Source organism: Alosa pseudoharengus, unplaced genomic scaffold (assembly GCF_046254945.1).
Source record: "Alosa pseudoharengus isolate Yale_2024_CS ecotype anadromous, Long Island Sound unplaced genomic scaffold, YU_APseudo_1.1 YU_APseudo_1.1_scf_2, whole genome shotgun sequence".
Classification (NCBI taxonomy): Eukaryota; Metazoa; Chordata; class Actinopteri; order Clupeiformes; family Clupeidae; genus Alosa; species Alosa pseudoharengus.
This window is the reverse complement of record NW_027468663.1, coordinates 22,154,502-22,176,000: the sequence shown is the minus strand read 5'-3', so window position 1 is coordinate 22,176,000 and position 21,499 is coordinate 22,154,502. Positions and strand designations below refer to the sequence as shown.

The window sequence follows — 21,499 nt, the reverse complement described above, 5'->3', positions numbered from 1 at the left end:
CCAATATTAAATTAAATTAAATTAAATTCCTTCCTCCCTATACTCTGCCCTATTCTAAGCGGATTTCTGAAAACATATACTGACATAACCTAGCCATAACCTAGACATGGGCATCACCATAGGTAATCCACCTATCAGATTTTGTGTTGTTTTTTTTACAGAAATGCCAACACCCAAGGCCAACTGTAAATGTGTGTTTGTAAGTTAATTACATCCTATCCCTGGAAAGAGCAAAACCTATTTTACCACAGTTTTATAGCCTTGCATCAGTAGCCTATCAGTATCGGTATGGTGTTACAACATCAAATGTTCCATCAACAATTGATGGAAACATTAACGGATCCAAATTACATTACGCAATGAACTTCTGGCTAATTATGTATATACCTATAGAATTTATTAGTTAGCAATTGTTAAGTTTAGTTTGTGATTACATCTCCAAATAATTATTTCAGACAGTATTGAGTGACAGATTATTGTAAAAAGTTATTTTTGTCTTTATATGGGGGGGGGGGGGGGGGGGGGGGAGTGTTGTTGAGCAAGCATAGTTGAATATTGGGATTATGATTACAACCTTGATTTGATTGATTTATGGTAAAATATGTAACTGTATTAGTTGTTAGTTTCTGTTTTCTATCCTTTTCCACCTAATAAAAGGCACCAAATCTGAGGTGCCTACGATTCTAAATCTGATCAGATCCCCTTTGTGAGATTCTCTTCCTTTCATCATCAAATGTGGTTAACCGCTCCACTAAGGGGTGAACATGCAGAGAAACACACATTCTGTTTGAGGTAAGCTCGCTGGCAGAATAGGCCTAGTAGGACATTTTTAAGATGGAAAAGCAAACAATAATTTGATGTCTGTACTGTATGTATTGTATGTATTGTAATAATGCACTGAATATGATGTAGCTTATCCATTGTTTGGAGTTGCCCTTTAAGTGTTAAAATTGCAAAGTCAGTCCCCTTTTTGCATCTCTATTGTCCCATCGATTTAGGTTGAAATCAGCCTTGATATTGGGAAAGCACAAAATGACAAATAAAAAATCATTGATAACTTGCCTCAAATGCATTAACACAAAAGTAACACGACTTTTGAAAAGAGTTCAGAAAATGTCAGAAGTAGAAAGTACAGATATTTCTGTAAAAATGTAGGGGTGTAAAGTGAAAAGTTCTTAGAAAAATAAATACTCCAGTTAGGGGTGGGCGAAAATACCATTATATCGCAGTTTGCTGGACGTGTACATTAAAGTGTTACATCGCAAATATCGAAAAAAAAGAGTTCCTGCCTGTTTTGTTAATAATAAAACATTAAAATAGGTCCAGGCTGTAATAAAAGAGGCTACATTATAATAATAATAACAAATTAAAATAGGTCCGGGCTGTAATAACAAAGAGACATACATTAGTTGACATTAGATTTTTTAGAGATTATTGAACATAAATTGAAAGAATCAAATCAACCTAGCCTGGCCTCGGCCTGCCTACGTACCTCCGGTCGTTTTCTTTTCCCTACAGTACTCTGCGAAGTCAGAGTCTGGTTTCCAGGCTAAAATCAACCCTTGAAATGGATACATGTAGCCTACATATGTAGTGGAATTCATCCAGTTGAATTTTGTTTTTGCTTTAAGTGTAAAATGTTGAAATCAAAGAAAAACACTTCTTGATGCAAAACATTATCAATACATGTTTATTGTGACAATAAAAACCATATGCACCTGTACAGTATATAAGCCATTCACAGTTTAGTACAATGATAAGAATCCATTCCCTCTGAACTGTGAAAATATATGTTTTAGGATTCACATCTTGAAAGAAATGTATACTTGTAATTTCAGGTAAAAAAAAAATAAAAATCATGCAATTAATAAAATAAAAAAAACATCTCACCACTTCAGTATTATCATTCTATAAAAATATATTATAATTTCTATTATAAAAGTTGTAAAATTGTGTTATAAGTCTTATACAGTTCTGCATTATTTTGCTGCTGTGACTTTTGGGATTTACCTCAGACATAGATGTTTCCCGCTCCCTAATTTCTGCCTGGACTGTCATTCTTTCAAAGCACCTATTCATTTCAGGCACCTATCCTGAAATTCACCCTCTTGGAAGATATATTGCAAAACAATCCTTTGTTTAAATAGAAGTGACATATTGAATGAAGAAGTGATGTAGTTGTGACTGAGTATTACCTTCCAAAAGCATTCAGAAATGCAACATTTCAAACATATCAGAAGACCTTGGCTTCTAAAAAGTTTTAAAAAGTTTTAAAGTGCACATAATCCATCACAATGACAAATGTCTTCCTCGGAAATGGTCCTAAAGTATTAGCACAAACGTCATTAAAGGCATCTCCCTGTTTTCCACGATTCCTTTACATACTACAAGTGTCATATACACACATAAAGCAATATGCACAACAACCAAAACAATACCAAAACATTCAGTTCATTAACTGACAATAATGCCCTTTCAGAAATATTTCACATTTTGAATTACAAGTCAATGCCGTTTTCCCTTCAGGTAATAGATACGATGAGCCATACATAGTCTGATGTGACCTAAAATAAATAGATCATGAACAAATGTGGACATATTGTAGACAAATAATAATAAAATATCATTTTCTGCAACTAAAAATCTTGACTTACAAATAAAGATGCATTACGCAAGAAAAGTGGCTGATGGTGTTGCATGGCTGATACTCTATGATTAGTTCTATTCTACATGAGGATTTCACTCACACTCACACTCACTCACACACTCCCAAGGAAATCTCTATATACAAAATCACCCATTCAAATAGGCAGGTGGAAGATAATCAGTTATTGTGATGAGAAGGTATTGAACAATTAGCAATAATAGAAAACAGCACTTAGTGAGTGACCCAAATTATTTTGTGTACATGATAAAAACAAGATTCACACTGTTTATGTCTGACTCAAATGTTGCAAATGTTGTTCTTGTATCTGTGTGCCTGTGTATTATCGTGTGCACGGAAAGCTGTGTATCTCTGTGTATGTGTCTGTCCTCTGACCAGCAGAGGAAGTTCACAACTACCAAACTGCAAATATTTACGGTAACAAAGCACACATAAGTAAAATGACAAGAATAAAAATGAAAGATATATGGAGAGAAGTTACTGCATTTTTGAACGAGGACCTTTGAGCACGAACAGATCCACTCTGCTCATGTCAGTGGTAGAGGATGGCTCAGGGGTTGACTATCTACAAGAGAAGCAGTGGAAGGGAGCCCTGTGGTCCCTGGTCAGACCAGCAGGTGGCGCTTCCTGTGCAGGGCCAGGTGATCGGAGCGGGAGAAGCTGCGCTCACAGTCCGGGCACTGGAAGGGCTTGACACCGGTGTGTTTGCGGAAGTGTCGCGTCAGCTCATCCGAACGTGCAAATTTCCACGTGCAGCCCTCCCACATGCACTTGTATGGCTTCTCTCCTGTAGCAAAAAGAATGCATGTTAAAATACACTGAACTTATGAAGATCGTTTCCATTTGTATTTTCTACACACAAGTTACACACTGTGATGGCTTGGTCTCTACTGGCCAAGCTTTTAGCATTCGAGGCATTTTCTTGAATGGTGAGTATTTAATGAATGCATCCAATTGAGCTGAACAAAGATATTGATTGAGATACTTCTGCTCTACCCCTGCTGCTTTCTCATGTGTTTGCATGTGTCTGACCTGTATGAGTGCGCCTGTGGGCCTTCAGGTGGGAGCTCTTGGTGTAGATTTTATTGCAGCCCCCAAAGTCACACCGATGGATGCGGCGTTTCTTCAGCGGATCTGGGGACTCCACATGCCGAGCTTTGACAGGACGCATGATCACAGAAGGAGTTATTTTTCTGAAAAAATATGCACATTAAACAAATTAGTTAAAATCAATTCACAGTTTACGGCATTTCCCTTAAATGACCATTAGATGGCAGCATTGTTTTCAATCACAGTATGCTTGAGTTTTATCCTGCTTTTTTCCCAACTTTGCTTGTTCCAGTTTCAGTTTCTTCCAGTAGCAGCAACTGGAATCTATGCATTTCCACAGAATTATTTTTGGAATCTGATCCCTTATCATACCTGTTCATTCATACTCGTCGCTCGACTTATCGTGACTAAATTCAAGATGGCTGCAAACGTAAACTCCGTGAAGATACTGTCTGTATAAATTGTCTTGTAAGTAAACTACCAGTGCTTTTTTAAAGTTCTCAATGTCTCGTTTTAAATGTCAAGGCCCTCGGAAGTCTACCAATGAAGAATGGAGCTACTTTGAGCCTTGTAAATGGTGTAAAACAGTGATTTATTTGCATGGCTATGCCGATGCCGAGGCACCACCATTGCCCGCCTTGTTGGTAGCATTGGCTAACTAGCGCCAGATTTCGGAGTGAGGGGGACAAGCCGAGATGAGCTATGAGACATACGTTCACACTCGGTATCATGTTTCAACACACTTTAGGTCAATATCACACCGGAATTCTCCTTTAACTTTCAATAGTAAGGTTATTTTCAGTTGTTGTTTTTTTTTTACTCTTTACAAGTTGGAGCCTGTAGCGGTCCACAGAATGCAGATATGCTACCACACCCCCATTCAGTTCCTGCCACACCCCCTTACATTACACTGTAATTAAGACTTCCTGAATCTCGCTATCTGCGTCTGTTTCTGTCCACACCCCCTTTGTGTCAGTAATTTTCTCTAAAGGGATATTTTTGGACAATATACTCTTTAATTTAGTGCATATTCAACATCTTCTGGTATCTATCTCGACCCACACTGGAAAAACTGCTTATCTAACCAAGTGTTATTAATATTAGGCTATATTAAGATAAAGAAAATCTAGTTGGTATTGTTTTTAATATTAGGAGACTTACCTAGTGCTTTCTCGTAAGATCATTTTGACTTAATTTGATAGCAGCATGTCTTATTTTAAGACAAATTTAAAACAAGCAAATGTGCTTGTTTTAAATTACTGGAAAAGCTAATCTAAGCTACTCTCATCATCCAATACACCCAGGTTTACATTTCTAATGCAACACAAAACTCTCACCCATAATAGGGCTCTAAGGAGATGATACATCTCTACAGTGCAGTGGATAGCATTAGCCAACGATGTAGACATGCAAATACACAACACTAAATATGCTGTGTGTGTGTCTGTCAGAGAGTTTCAGGAATAATAACAGGGTGTGTTTTGGAGTGATGGGGGTTGGGTAGCACGTGTACAGTGTTGAAAGTGGAATGTTGACATTTGGCTGCATTTTTAAAGAATCCACAAAATTCCCCCACTTACAGCACCAGATAGGGCAAGAAAGGGCATGTTTTACCGTATACTATACTTAACACATGCAACAACACACACACACAATAAATCCATTATGGTCATAGTTCACATACAGACATAAAGGGGTCCAAGCTTTAATAAGTCAATGGAGAGAGTAAATGAACCTGCATCATTCTGTGGTTACTGTATGTGAGCAGAAGATGCATTCAGGTGTAAGAGAAAATACAGAAGTGCATGCTTTGAACAGATCACACTCACTCATAAGAAAGCTGTCTGTTGATCACTGATGATGTTATTTCCTCATCATAGGATTCTGGGGAACTTTCAAAGCCAGGCTCGGATTTGATTTTCACTGGTTCCATGTCATTTGAATAATTAGGAGATTTCATGGAGGCTACAAAAAAAATAAGAGAAACTTGTGATAATAGGTGTGTGTGTGTGTGTGTGTAAGTTTGTAGCATTGCTATTTGGCAGCTTGGGACATGTCCACAAACTGACAGTGGGTTAGACAGCGAGAGACAGACAGACAAAGTGTGTCCACTTACCGTTCTTGTGTGAGGATACAACTGGCCCGCCATGCTGGTCATCAGTGGCAACTGCAGAGAGCATGATCGGTGGGTGCATAGTAGAGGGATACATGATGGGCAGAATGACAGGGATCATTCCGGAGGGGGCATGCAAGACGGGCATCATGGCTGAAAAGGACATGGCCATGGCTGCTGGAGACTGGTGCCTGGGCTTGGGGGAGCTGGAGCAGGAGCTGGAGCTGGAGCAGGTGAGTGTCTGGGAGAGGGAGTGTGTGCTGGTGTGTGTGTGCGGGCTGCTGTACGTGTGCGGAGGTGAAAGAGAGCTTCGAGTGGAGGACGGAGAGGATGGGGAGAAGGAGGAGGAAGGAGAGGAGGATGAGGAGCGCTTACTGAGAGACAGATCGACTGGCTCCACCTGCGTGGTAGAGGGGGGCAGGGCTTCAGACTGGTGGGGGCTAGAGTACGTCTGAAGAGGGTAGTGGGGCTGATAGTGAGTGTGACTTGGGTACTGAGATGGATAGAGATGACCAGCAGCACTGGGACCCATGTGAGGAGGGAAGATGACACTATAAGCTTCCACTTGAGGCTTCATTACTGAAGAATAGCCCTGGTACACCGACTGCAGGAGGAATGGGAGACAAAAAGGTCATATGAGATATATTATAAAGGTAGGCTACATACAACATGACAGAGGATGACAAAAAGGTCATATGAGATATATTATAAAGGTACAACATGACCGAGGAGGATCATGATCACAAACACACAAATAAATCTAACAACAGACTGCATTTTGATGTCACAAGAATACCCTCCCTAAACCCAAATATTGCTTTGTCTCTCTCTAAGACAGACGGCAACACACACCCTGCACAAGTCATGCTTAAGGAATGTGTGTCCATCTGTGAGAGGGCCAGAATGAGTTTGGGTTAAGAGATGACCATTATGGAGGGTCGTGTTTTTTTTTTCTATTGTTGCATCACATGTTTCTCAAACCTAGATTAGCACATAGCACCCCACAGAGACAAGCCCAGTCAGTGTGCAATGCACCAACACTCAGACTCAAACCCATGCTGCAGTGAAACAGGAAAAGAAGGAGAGGACACTAGTGTTACTCTCTAAGTCCACAACATACTGTACAGTACCTAACTCCAGATCCTTTTCCTATATCCCAGCTGGCTGATTGCCAGTCTGCCTATACATGTATGTAGCTGTACCATACAACAGTTTGTAAAAGAGGAAGAGACAGTGACTCCCTTCACCACCAGCTCCATTATGGCACAACCCCTGAGGAAGAGGTGCCAACACATTCAAACCATTCTATCCATTAACATCAACAAAGAGATAAAGAGAAACAAAACTGCACAACCTATGGATCAAATATGACGTAAAGCGAGCCCTGGGCAACTCACCGTCTCCATGTCCTTTAGTGGGTAGTCATACATGAGCATGGCTGGCACAAGTGGACCTGTGAGATGAGACATGAAGCATCAGGCATAAGCCACCAGCAGGGCCACCAGGTCTACTACCGACACCATCAATCAGCCATTAGAGTATTTTTAAACATAAAAAACAAACCAAAATAAACATGAGCACAAACGGACAAACAGAAAAATTACACTGAAAACTGAAACTTCACTGTTCAGTACGCATCACATGCAGATGTTATTTGACTATTTTTGTTTTTTGTTTCGTTTGTTGATCTAGTGTCTCACAAGCACAGATGTGCAAATGTAATGTGGTCATGTAGACGCTAACTGCACATTTTTTAAAAAGCAGGTAAACTGATTTACATCTTGCTTTTTACACACACTTGTCCGTGTGTCTGTGTGCATGTGTGTGTGTTAATGTATATCAGTGATCAGAGATTTTTTATAACTACCGGGAGATTTTATTTTTTATAACTACCGGGAGATCAAGGTAAATATATGATGGGAAGAAATTACATCTTGACCAAAGTCTATCGATCATGGAGAGAGTCTTACAATTAAACATTAACACAGAAGCTTAACTCCCATCAAAGGATTCAGAGCATGCTTACAGCACTTTGCTCCTACACATCATGACAAAAATGTCTACTAATTGACCTGCATTGACCACATAGACCTGCTCTTCAAAATGCAAAAAGTCGTTGTTAGTCTGAGGTTGGTGACAAGCAGGGTGTAACCAGAACAGTTGCCGAGAGACAAGGTCTACTCACATCAAGTCACACAAAAACATTTACTCATTCACACTCTCTCTCAAACACACACACTCACTCACACACACACACTTAAGAATAACCTTGACATGTTCTCCTTTTACATACTACATATAGAATACTGGTAAGGTAAATGCATACATGTGTACAAGTGTGTGTGTGTGTGTTGGGTTTGTGGGGGAACATGTACTGAACATGCATCAGGAGTACATTTGAGATTGAAGTGCAATGTTATCAGCGCATTACCACTAAACACCCAGACAGCCCACTTAGCAAACATTCCCTCTCTGTCTGTCCCCTTCTCTCTGACTTGTTCATTGCTCTCTCTCTCTCTCATATATATATATATATATATATATATATATATATATATATATATATATATATATATATAAATATATATATCTATATATATATATATATATATATATATATATATAAATAAACTTCAACTCTAGAAGGTGTGTTTGTGTGTGACTAAGTGATGTGATACAGCATATGCATCAAGCATAATATAATACCACTGAACAAAGGCTTGATATGACATAACTGCCCCTCCTCCTTGCTTAACAGGAAAGTCAAACACATGTACCAACTTAACAGGATCTCACTGGGGCCAGCAGTCCAAAATGTCAATAAGGCCAGCAGACTACCTCAAACTGAAGAGGGTATAAATATGGTACTGAAATATTATTAACACTTCTAATGTATAGAACCTTCATGTGTTACATATGCACATGCTATCTTGGGAAAAGTGTCAAGGCTGTCAAGGCTTGTCAAACACAAAGGCCAAAACCATGGCATTCATCCAATCATTTAGGTTGTGTTGCAAAACCAAGACTTGAAAGCTGGGATGAAGTGGGTTTCTTTGGAAACATGGGTGGGCAGGATCAGAGAGGACATGCTTTTATGAGCCGGTGTGTGTACATATGCAGGTGGTGGGTTTCTGTATCACCTGATCTATAATACAAGGAGAATGTGAAGGCAGGCTGTTGTAACTTACAAGTTAAGTGTTAATCTGTTGGTAAAGACCTTTTGTTAGCCCAAAATACTCTATGATGCCTAGCCTGTACTGACACAAAAAACATTTAATGTTTAGCCCTGTATGCCCAGCTACATGCCCTTTGAGCAATGGTGTGTGTGTGTGTGTCTGCTGTTCCAGATAACATCAGGGTGTTGATCCAGGGGAAAGGCGTGTAAGAGGGTGGGGTTTCTCTCTCTCTGTGTGTGTGTGTGTGTGTGTGTGAGAGTGAGTGTTTAAGAGCACGCCCTTCTCCACCCCCTCCCCCCAACAAAGGCAGTCTCCCTTAAGAGGCTCCAAACAGGAAGAGAGCCTCTATGTGCCAAGTGGAATGTCTGACGCAAGCGGTAGCCTTGAGACAAAAAGTCAGGAAACAAAAGCTGAGGAAAGGTGACAGAGAGAGGCAAGCAGGCACAGTGAGTGAGTGTGTGAGAGAAAAAGAGAGAGAGAGAGAGAGAGATTGCATGAGCACTATGGACAGACTGACAGCCAGAGTACAGGCATTTACAGTAATTGCTTCACTTCTGGGAGCTAGCTCATATCACTGATGCTTCATTCACTCCTTTTTGAGGATATAACAGACATTCAATCTCCACATGGAGTGCGATTTCCAGTTAACACTTTCATTTACATGTTCAAAAACGTAAATGTCCACATCTACAGATGTGAGGAGGTGGTCACACAGACTATCCTATTTTCAACAACAAAACACATATGTAGGCCTATAATAAAAAAATCAGGTAGGACCAGAATAAACTACAAACACACCATGCAGCATGGCATCAGAGTTTCTGAGTGTTTCGTTTCAATGCTGTACACAATGTCCTTTCAGATCGTGTCTGTAAAAATGGATAACACTTCTTGATTATAACATTTGCTACTGATTAAATGGTGTGTTCCTCTCCCATATGTGGCACATATGACTGCTGTTAAAAATCAGGAGAGGCCGCAACAATCTACTGAATAAATTAATATAACAGCAGAATTAAGTAGGCCTACTAGTACTTGAACTAACTAGTTGGACTCATTGTGAGCAATAAAGTAGGTCTTACATCAAGGCATCATAAAATCACCAAAAGTTTTTATAATCATGTTCTTAATAGAACGTTCATCTAGGCTTAAGGCCTATGGTCAGACGTGGGCTGATGGATAAAGTAAACCAGTAGTTTAGGCCTATAAAATGTAGGCTACACAACGACAGCCAACGATGCTCTGGCATCTGTGAAATAAGTATGTGTCATGTGATTAATTCTTAAAAAACAAAATAAAACGGCGACAATATTCACAATTGACACACTTATGTTATTTAGCCTACCTCACGCGATTTCTTGGTCTTGTTGATGACCCTTTCTTCAAGACTGTAGGAGGAAAAATAGGTCTAAAATTGTCGATATTCCGTTGTTCAAGTGAATAGTGTGGATTCTTGAAAAATCAGGATTTTGGCACAGGCGAAAAGGTGACGCAGAAAATAACGACGGGTTGTGTCTCACATCTGCGCTTAGACAACGCTAAGGAATATGTTTAGCGAAAAGTCCATAAACAAACCGTCCACCAGCAGATGGTTCTGAAATCTTTCTCAAGTTACGAAACTTTTCTTTAAAGTGCTTTACCTCCACGAAGAGCGCTTGTCATATGATCAGTGGAAGGACCGTGCTAAGTTCCTGGGCGGAGACCGGCGGCCACTGGAGGCGAGGGTGGGGCGCGAATCTGGCTCCCGGTGTGTGTGTGTGTGTCTGTGTGTGTGTAGTGTCACGCTGCATAAGACTGCCTTAATTGCCAAGACAAATATTCAGAAAGAGTTCTAAGTTTAAAATAGCCTATTTAAGACAATTAATATTCCCCCCAAAGTGATGAAAATAAAATTACAAAAATCTTTACTGTTTTGTCACATTGTCAGTAACCTGGCAATTGACAGACTAATCTGCATACAGCAGGGGTAAACTTGCATAGCCAGGTCATAGGTCATGTATCTCACAAGCTGGTTGAGGCCCTTTGCCATAACTGCTATCAGAGTTGCACTATACATTTGTATCCAGTTAGTGATTTATTATCATATTCTCCTTTGATTACCCTAATATCACCTTTGGTTCCTCTCTGGCTAATACTTCCAGTCCAATACATTCCAGTCCTTCTGATTGTCTTGAGGTGTCATGTTAAGGCCTCCTTTTGCGATGTATCTTGATATGTAAATCGCTTTGGATTAAAGCATCTGCTAAATTATTTGAATATGGGTTAAAACATTAATGAACAAAAAAAACACAGGCTACCAACACATTTTCCACCGAAGACATCAGATCTGTTTCTGCTTTGATTGATAAATAACATTTGTGGAATGTGACATTAGTAAGACTTTTCTGACCCCAGGCCTACCCAAATCTTATGTGCAGTTTCCCTCCTCTCTTCAAGTTGTATGCTTCATATGTCAAGTATGGCATTAACTGAACAAGAACCTGCAGGGAGGAAATGTCACTGGTAGCCACAGGACTATGAGGATGAAAGAGATAGGAGAAATAGGCCACACACTTTAGAGAAGTCAAGGTGGGGCCAAGGTGTGGGAGGGCAAAAGGCACGCATGCACGCACACACACACACAATAGGATTTCTGAATATATCTATATTGTGAGACAGACAAGAATGTGTGATGTCAGCACTGCTCTTAGCCATCGTTATAGACTGGGTGATGCGCCGCACAACAGAAGAAAAAGGAACAGGTATAAGATGGACCCTTTTCTCAACGATAGAAGACCTGGATTTTGCTGACGATTTAGCTCTAGTCTCACCAACACATGCAAGAGAAGACATCACGTCTCAGCTGCTTTGCACAGCAAGTTGGCCTGAAAATAAATCAGAGGAAATCGGAGGTGATGGCACCACCAATCCTTGTGTATGGAGAAGCTCTAACAACAACAAAGGAGTTCACCTACCTTGGCAGTACTGTAAGATTTGATGGGGGTGCACACAATGACATAAAAAAAATCAATCAATCAAAATCAATAAAGCCAGGAATGCGTTCAGAATGTTGAACAACATTATGGAAGTCACAGCAATATAGAGCAAAGACTAAACTGAGAATATATTAGAGTTGTGTGCTATCCACCCTTATAGGCCTATGGAGCAGAATGCTCCGGATGGATGGATGATAGCAAGCGACCTGTGTCAACTGTCAGTCTTCCACACAAAAAGTCTACGAAGGATATGTCAAGGACTTGGCCCAATAACATATCCAACGAAGATCTACTGACTAGATGCCAACAAGACAGGATGGATAGTATTATAACAAAGAGGCGCTGGAACTGGATTGGACATGTTCTGAGAAGAGACAGCATCCCAAGAATAGCCCTCCGCTGGACACCTGAAGGGAGAAGAAAGAGAGGACGACCCAAGAACAGCTGGCGGCGCACAGTAGAAGAGGAAATGAAGTCTATGAACCTGACATGGGAAGGTGTCCAGAAAACAGCCCAGAATCGACCAGAGTGGAGAACCTTTGTTGCTGCCCTATTTGCCATGCTGTCTTGTTGGCATGCTGTCTTGTTGGCATGCTGTCTTGTTGGCATGCTGTCTTCTCTTGCATGTGTTGGTGAGACTAGAGCCAGGAGGCAAAACTGGCAGTAAGTAAGTAATATTGTGAGACCAAAGCACTTGGTGTCCGATATGACAAGATATAAGGGAATAGGTGATGTTGAATATTTAGTTAGGCCTAAATAAATTGAATTCTTGTGAAAATATGTAACTGATATGTAAGCACATCAAGCACATGTCACAAAGAGGAGTGGTATCCTTTAACATTGTTAATATAGTTTCATTACATGGAACTTTACAGTTTGCACACAGACCTAATTAAATTATGGAAAATATTTCAAAATAGTTTCAGAACAGTTAGAATTTAAATACAGATGAATCCAATATAAAATGACAGACAACTGCATATATGATACCAGCTGGTACTATAGGTGCAGTAGGCCTACGCTAGCCTACATTAATTATACAACGTTTCGGTCTTAGACCTAATTTTGCCTGAAAGTCTAAGACTGAAACGTTGTAATTTCTAATAAATAATTGCATGCGGAATGGTCAGTGTGCAGGATTCTTAGTTCCTGATCTGCGACCTTTGGTCATTTCCAACGCACCTGCCCGACAAAAGAGGTCAACAAAAGCCTTCCTTCGACAAAAGCCTTCCTACGTTGCTTTGCGTCTTTAGAATGCTAAAAAACAAACTGATGGTGCACAATGACCCAGCTGTGGTAGTCAAGAGATGCTATAGCACCCGTTTTAGCTCCCTTAACGCGCTCGCCATCCAATCTGAAGGTGCCCCAAGTTGCGGCTTTGAGTCCTGGTAGTCCAGGCCTGTGGTTGGTTAAACACACACATACACAATATCTATGCCTGCATACACAAGCCACTGCAAAGTCACGGTAATCATTTCAATATAACAGCCGTTATATTTGGTGGGTTTATAAGTGAGTAGATGTGTGACAATGCAGAAACCCAGAGGTAAACAATAAAACAACAGTGCCAGAGTTGGTGAAGGTCGCACACATACTACGTACAGTATAGACTCCCTTCCTGACATCACCCCACTCCACACTATACCTAGACTGGGTGGAGGGAGTTCCTGACTTCACCCCACTCCACACTATACCTACACTGGGTGGAGGGAGTTCCTGTGACAAACGTATGCCAGCTTTCCTTGTTGGCAGCGGTGCCTGTGAAGCCTGCCAGCTTTCCTGGTGTGTTCAGTGGAAATTTCATGGCCTGGGTTGGGCAGCAAGAGAGAAAGAGGGGAAAAAAGGTAATGGCAAATATCATACCAGAGCTCATCTCAGAGAGTTCAGATCTTTGCCTCTTGATCAAGAGACACAGGAATATACCCCAAATATCTTGATATTTTGAAGTGGACCAAACATTAAAAATAAACTAGAATGAAAGGAAACTGACTTGTGTAGGTCATAATTAAAACAACATTGGATCAATATTACTAGACTGGATGATATAAAGCAGTGTTTCTCAAACTTTTTCAGACCAAGGACCACTTAGCCAATAAAAAATAAAATCACGGACCACCTAGCTAAAAAAAACAGTAGACCTACTTCAACAGTATATTACACAATAGGCCTACTCACTGAACCACCTTCCTTATTGTCTTTGCACCTTGCTTATTGTGTCAGAGGATTCATATCATTTAAACTGGCGTAGCTTACAAAGGCAGTGTTTCAGAACTGTTTGGATTTACATACAAGTTGGTTCAATATTGCAAGCAACTCATCTATATTATACCACGTCTGCTCGTGGATAGCTTGCGGACCACACTTTGAGAAACACTTTCAGCATTTAAACAACATTTGACATTGGTGGTGGTCTAGTGGTAAGCCACGAGGGAACTGTCCCCAGTTAGCCAAATAATGTAATAATTACCTATGATGCTTGTAAAATCTGGAATAATTGCAAAAGCTGATAGCAAAACACCAGTCAGTAATCTAAAGACAGTCTAAACTAGGTCAGGATAAAGACATGTATCATCCTGCTCACTTATAATGATGTTTAATTATGTAATTAGTGGGGAATTATTGTTTGAGCTGACATTCTGACATTAACACCTACTGGCTGTGTAAAATTCTGAAGCAAACCAAAGGAGTTAATTTGTAAGATCAACGTGCTATCTATGTAGGGGTTTAGTTTTGAGTAGTATATGCAAATCTTACATGATTGAATGCTGTCACAGAATTTGCATATAGACAGATTCTCTATATGAAAAAATATAGAGATTGAGAGTTGTTGGGCCAAGAATACACAGTACAGGTACGAAGGTTGCATAAGGCAACCAACGTATTTGTGGTTTTGCTTCTTGGTCCACACACATTCCAGTCAAAACATAATTATCATACTTTTGATAATAATTTGATGAACAGACACACTACTGGTGAATTGTGAGATATAGGTCATTAAAGTTAAAAAACTGAGTAAAGCATCAGAATATCTCAGAAAAGAAAGTTTAAACAAATGAGTGCTAAACACATGCGGGGTGAGGTGACGTGTGGAGAGGATTGTGGGAGTGGAGGCAGAGTGGAGTGTAGATTCAGGACAGGGTCAGGCGCCACAGTTTGGGTGTGACTATAGGCTCAGTCAATACATCTGTTTGTTTCTCGTCCCCAACACCCTCCCAGCAAGCGCGCAAATGCACACACACATACACACACACCCTGCGGACATGAGTCTCACTCTGACATGAAAGCTATGATCTTCCTGGAATGAAGTACAACAAAATGCAGGGGTTTCGGATGTGTGGCTTTGGGTGTGTCCGCAGTGCTATGTTTCCTCCCTGGAGCATTAGAGGCTGATAGTAAAACAACCCACAAGCAGAGGTGGGAGTAGAGAAGGAGAAAGACTGAGTCTAGCTCTATCACCCCCTCCATGTTTGGATACTGTCTGTCCACTAGCCACTTTTACCACTGTCTTTCTGCCTCACTGTTTGCGTGCTATATTAGCACATATGCATAACCCCTCCCTCCATGCGCAGCCAAACTGTGGCCACACTTATACCTTTTCTTAAAATAGTTAAATATATAGATATATAGACTTTACATTACTTCTGCATTGTTGCACTGTTGGACTTACTCATTTGCACTATCACCATGACACTCATTCACACAGAGCACCATACCGTACCTTACTATGCACAGAGAATCACAGGCTCAGTCCCTGCCTCAGTCATTGCAAGCGCCTCTGATTGATTAATCACCACTATGTGGATACTGTTTTTAGAATTGGTTTAGATTAAGTGTTAGTTAGTATAATTTGTATTTTAGTATATTTAGCATATTCTTTATCTTCTACTGTCCTTATTGCTTAGTTGTGTTTTTATATTATATACTTTAATTACTCTTTCTGCTGTTAAAGAATGTGTTTGTGTTGTTTGTATGCTGCTGAGACCTTGAATTTCCCCTGGGGATCAATAAAGTATCTATCTATCTATCTATCTATTACTAGATCACTGTTCCACTTCTGAAGACTGAGTCTAGATCTATTACTAGATCACTGTTCCACTTCTGGGTATACACACACTGAATATTCTCCTGTATCCAGAACCAATTAGTATTTGATCATTATGCATGCATTGCATAGTGCATTGTCATACCTACATTGTAATTCTGAATTAAGTAAACGGAGCGAGCGTACAGCTACACGCTACTATCCACACCAGATGCTATTCCACTCAGCCATAGATATGGAGCTATGGGTTTCTGGCTAACTGAAGTTTCAGTTGCAATACAAAACACTGCACTGTGACTTAAATTCTTCTCCTTTTTCAGTTGTGTTCCTTCATGTACGTTCAATTGCTTTACAGCTCACTATTCCAGAAACTATTGCATCGGGATGGTGCTATTTGTGGTCAACAACGTAAATATTATATATAAAAAAAAACAGCAAATAACAGCAGTTACACTGGCAATCATGATCAGTAACACCATGCAAAGACAAAAACATACGAAACAGAGAGAAAGAGATTTGCAAGCCATCATGGCGGCTCCATCAGCTTTAACACGTCTGAGAGTTAACATGGCATGGCCTTATATACAAATCAGGGAGACAGAGAGACCTTTGTGGCTAAAATATGTGTTCCCTGGCTGTGTTCTTGTGGTATATGACCCGCAGGCCTCTGGTAATGCAACTCCTTCTCAAAGTTGTGTGTGTGTGTGTGTGGGACGACGACGACGACATTCTCTTACATAATGCCTTCTAATATGAAAATACTGTGGTGTTTCTGCATGCTGCAGTCTAATAAATACAGAAAACATGAATGTATTTACGTGTACAAACATCAAAAAGTCATAAAATATTGCATTCACAGAAAAAAAAACTGGACTCATACATTTAAGAAGCCTTATGCAGAACATTCAATCCATTAGCCAAAATTCCTCCTCTACTGATATGTGTTATGCATTAGACACTACAAACACCAACGGTCTTATAACACTCTTTGTCATGAAGATTCCTTTGACTTTTAATAGGTATTATTGTTACTTGTACAAATAGGGTGCAAGAACTTACTAAGAATCTTCCGAGTCGTCAAAGCATATGAAATATATGTATATAAGAATATGAAAAGTGAAACAAATAAATTTAATTTAAAACAGAACTTGTGCAAAGCAGGGTCAGGTCAGGTCACACTGAGTCCTCTCGTGTAGACATTTTTTTCTTTTGTTTTGCCCAGGAAGAAGGCATTTCACACATGTGAAAAGTGCCATCACAGACATCTAGGAACAGTCAATCAGGGCTGCTCTTCATCACTATATCTCTGGAGTGCATAGAAGTTAAAGTAATCTAGTGCCACAGTCACTGTGACAACAGTGAACAGGGTAGAACAGCAGATGCACCAACATTCACTTCAAATCATTTAGTGTGCCTCGGAGGGAGGGGGGTGGGGGGTGGTGGGGCAGTGAAGCTTGAGGAGTTCTGGAAGGAGCGGTGTTCTAGTTGGTCATAGCTTAGGACTTGCTCTCTGAGACTGATGTTGCTTGTGTAACTGGATTGGATCAGAGTCCTCGTGGTAGTGTTCAGGTCCAAGGTCCAGAGGGAGGCCGAGATCTAGCAGCTGAGTCTGAAGGTGGGATATGGTGGCCTGCAGGGAGGCTTTATCCTGCTGGAGACAGCACACCTCTTTCTGAAGAGCATTTTCACTCGTTACCAAACCCTCGACACGCGTCTCCAACCACCGGATTTTTGCATGTGCCACCTGTAATTAACACAGACATGGTGTAATGAGGCCATTACAAAACAGAAAAGAGACTTTAGTCGTGGTTGTCTGATATTGCATAACATTGTTACACCAGAGTAAACCATTTTTCTGAAACGTAAAAACATATGTATGTTTTTGGTACCTGAAGTTCTTCTAATAGGTCCATATTTTGCTGTCGGAGACTGCCATTGGTTTTCTCCAGCTGGGCAGTTCGCTGTGATTGATTGAGGGTAGAGATGTTGTCAACCAGCTCATCCTGGAGGACATGGTACTCAACCTCATAGGCCTGCAGCTGTTTACTGATGTCCATCTCAAACACCTGATAGACACAGTTGGATGGAGAAATATGGAAAACCAGATTAACCAAGACTAAATGGCAGAGGCAGAAGTAAGAGCTGGTGCTTACAGAGGTTGATGAATCATCAATACAGGTAACATGTCTTAAAGCAGGGGTTCTCAAACTTTTGTGGGCCGGGGACCCCTCATGGAGTGGAAAATTCTCCAAGGACCCCTAATCGCAACACATAAAATTTAAGTTAATCATGTAGCTGAATAGCCTTTTTTTCTGTTAGATGCTTACTGTATGTTATATGTATTTTAAAAACATAGAGTGCAAATACCACAATAGTCATGTTAGCAAACTTTGACAGTATGTAGGATTTTTTTAAAGGTTTGTTGTTTCTTTGTCAAATGTAGGCCCACTGTGTTGAACTCATAGTGTTTGCTTAACATAACTTTCATTTTGTTGGCAGTTAATTACAGTGTTTTCTGATTGCTTAAGCACATTTTTTGTAACTATGGCTTTTTTTGCAAAACTCTACACACAAATAGGAAAACCTTTCACCCAATCAGCAAAACATTGTAGTTCTCTTGCAACACACCTTGCTTAACTCTTCACACCTTCGTAAAAATTATGCTTTCGTATCAAACAGTAAACACAAGCCATCACAATAATAAGCACACAATGTGGCAACTACACACTGATGGTCTGAATAAAAAACACATCTGGCTTTTGCTTTCTCTGTGCACAAGGTAGACTATGTCAGTTTGAGGTCATACTTTTGTCATAGTTCTGTAAACATACAGGGATCCAAACTTCAAGTATTGGTGTTTATTTACACACATCAAAACAAACACAAGTGTGTTTTTCCAAGTCAAAACACAAAATAGCAATTTCACTGAGACAAAACAAATCAGTCTACATTGGGTCGTCTCTCTCAAAATTACGTCTACATCACATGCAATGTCCTAGTCCAAGGCACCGGGAAAAATATATTCTGGAATGACGTATCCAGGCCTGACATGACAATATCCCCACATGTAGACTGTTTTTTTTTGTCTGTAAAATTTCTTTCTCTTCTCACTTCCTGGCCCTCCATTGTACCCATTGTACATTACCTGTGGCTTATTTATAGTGCTTAGGCTGATTGCAAAGTGAACTAATTATCTAAAACAGTTTTCACATGAGAAAACTGCAAAATAGTGTAAATACTGTAATAGCCATACATGTGTATGATTTGCCAGGAGTGTGTTGATCATTTGAAAATTGAGTGTAAAGCAGTGAGTTGTGTTTACAGTTCCGCAAAGAGTGCTGTGCAGTGAATTGTGCTTACAAGTTGTGCAAAGTGTGTGTTACAAAATTGCAAACTGAGTTCAAAGCAATGTTTGTGCTTTTAGCTTTGCGAACTCAGTGAGTGGTTTTGCTATAAATATTAATAGTTTTAGAAATTGTGCTATAAGAATCACAGTTGTGTTTAAGCATTCAGAAAAAAACTGTAAAAGTAAAGTGTTTTGACGTATTAATGTAACGTATCAGCAGATCAATTGGGCAAATACTGATACTGTAGCATTTTTCGCCATATAAGACAATTTCATATTTTGTAGCAAACTTTGTCAGGGACCCCCTGACAATGTGCTGCGGACCCCACTTTGAGAACCAATGTCTTAAAGGAAGTGAATGCTTCTGTATGTGTGCAGAGCCGGACAGTAACGGAGTACATTTACTTGAGTACAGTACTTGAGTACAATTTTGAGGGATCTGTACTTTACTCAAGTATCATTTTTGGGGAGTACTCATGACTTTACTCAAGTACATTTGAGAGGCAAATATTGTACTCTTTACTCCACTAAATTTCTATCCATAACCGTGAGTACCCGTTACTTCTTCTAAAAAAAAAGGAAAAAAGAAAAATCTTGGAAATCCTCAATTTGTTGTTTCCCTCTCAAACGTGATTGGATTGTGCGGGCGCCACTGATTGGGACAGCCTATCAGCAATCACCTCAGCTTTCCGCCAGTCAACTCCATGGTCAGATTTAGATAAGAGATAAAACCATGGACGAAACAATGGATGAAGACGCAGCAGGTCCATCCCGGGAATGTGCCAACCTGTGGCCACACCTGACCAGACTATTTAAATTTTCTGAACAAGTTAATGATAGTTTTTGCTTCAAGTGTTTCAATTACAAAATAGTATTTTGTATTTGAAATACATATTTTAAATACATGCATTAGAAATACTGCCCATCCTTGGCAACATGGTAAAAAGATGAAAATGACTTGATTTTACTTTCAATTCCTTTTACATTCTCCAAGGTATTAACATTAAAAATTTTCATAACTCCATGTAGGACGTTTCTGTACATAAATGTAAGCACTGTGGCAATAGTAATGCAATATTTGAAAAAAAAAATCTGACATCTGACTGTTGTACTTTTACTTGTACTTGAGTAAAATTTACTGTCTATGCACAATTGCACAATTTCAACCCAATTTTGCTGCTCTTATTTCTTCATTGTATGTGCCTTCTTATTTACTTTTGTTTACTTGAATGTTATGTTTGTCTTTGGACTTAATTGGTAAAATATGTCTTGTCTCCACCGTGGGATAGTGAGAAACGTAATTTCGATCTCTTTGTATGTCTTGGCATGTGAAGAAATTGACAATAAAGCAGACTTTGACTGAGACTTTGACTTTGAATTTAGCAAAGGGTATCTGTACTTTTACTCAAGTAATGAAGCTGTGTACTCTGTCCGCCTCTGTATGTGTGAGAGACAAAGGGAATCTGTGAGTGTGGCTAGTTCAGACATGTGTAGATACAAAGACCATCTATACTGTACGTCTCAGGATAAACAACACGAACATAGTAACCGACACAGAGCAATACCTGCATACTTACGTAATTGAGTGTGTATGTGTGTGTGTGTGTGTGTGTGTGTGTGTGTGTGTGTGTGTGACAAAAGAAGCCAAAAATGTAGGCCCTTTGCAAAAGAGAGAGAGGGGGAGGGGGCAAGGACTAAGGACCACACATATTGTCAGACCTACTTGACCATCTTGTAGGTACCCGAGATATGACAAATGAAGTATAGGGTCAGTACATGATCTAGGGGGGCCCACGCATTCATAGATAAGTACAGGCACACAATCACTCAGCATCAGTATGTGTCTGTGTACAAAGTAAGGGCAATATGGACATTCTAAACACTTTGCTTACAATTAAATAGTATATAGTGGTCTAGAATCAATGGACAGAAAGGGGAAGGGGAAAAGGGTTGCTTTCACACACAATCAACATATTCACCCTTATTATTTTTTACTATATTATGGGTTCACTCCGCTACCTACTGAGTGTCTTCCACAGGAAAACAGACAGCACACACCCAGCCCAGTGTGTGTTTTGTCACCCACAGATGCACATTTTACACACACACACACACCCAATGCATGGGTTCAT

General features: G+C 40.0%; 2 protein-coding genes across 7 annotated transcripts in view; both read right to left on the bottom strand.

Annotated features, from left to right (window-relative positions):
• Positions 1–1,674: 1,674 nt before the first annotated feature.
• klf3 (Kruppel like factor 3 (basic)) lies at positions 1,675–10,686 on the bottom strand. The gene is made up of 6 exons (XM_076294203.1): positions 10,350–10,686; positions 7,226–7,281; positions 5,832–6,432; positions 5,545–5,680; positions 3,698–3,858; positions 1,675–3,452 (listed from the first exon to the last, which is right to left on the bottom strand). Exons 2-6 carry the CDS (start codon positions 7,262–7,264, stop codon positions 3,271–3,273), a joined length of 1,119 nt encoding a protein of 372 aa, XP_076150318.1. The 5' UTR covers positions 7,265–7,281; positions 10,350–10,686; the 3' UTR covers positions 1,675–3,270.
• A 5,846-nt stretch (positions 10,687–16,532) lies between these two features.
• The window catches only part of tbc1d1 (TBC1 (tre-2/USP6, BUB2, cdc16) domain family, member 1), a 49,562-nt gene continuing 44,595 nt past the window's right edge, over positions 16,533–21,499 (bottom strand). For all 6 annotated transcript variants that reach the window (XM_076294197.1, XM_076294199.1, XM_076294200.1 and 3 more), the window contains 2 exons: positions 17,911–18,087; positions 16,533–17,765 (listed from right to left, as the gene is read on the bottom strand). In XM_076294197.1, the coding sequence (XP_076150312.1) occupies positions 17,511–17,765; positions 17,911–18,087 (432 nt within the window). In that variant the 3' untranslated portion in view covers positions 16,533–17,510. The remainder of the gene's footprint in view (positions 17,766–17,910; positions 18,088–21,499) is intronic.

What these genes read in the sequence shown, in the direction of transcription:
- klf3 (XM_076294203.1), bottom strand. Translation starts at nt 7,264, where the DNA reads ATGCTCATGTATGACTACCCACTAAAGGACATGGAGACG. An exon ending in TGTATCCTCACACAAGAACG is followed by an intron (nt 5,681 to 5,831) that starts GTAAGTGGACAC and finishes TTTTTTTTGTAG; the next exon opens with CCTCCATGAAATCTCCTAAT. An exon ending in AACAGACAGCTTTCTTATGA is followed by an intron (nt 3,859 to 5,544) that starts GTGAGTGTGATC and finishes ATATTTTTTCAG; the next exon opens with AAAAATAACTCCTTCTGTGA.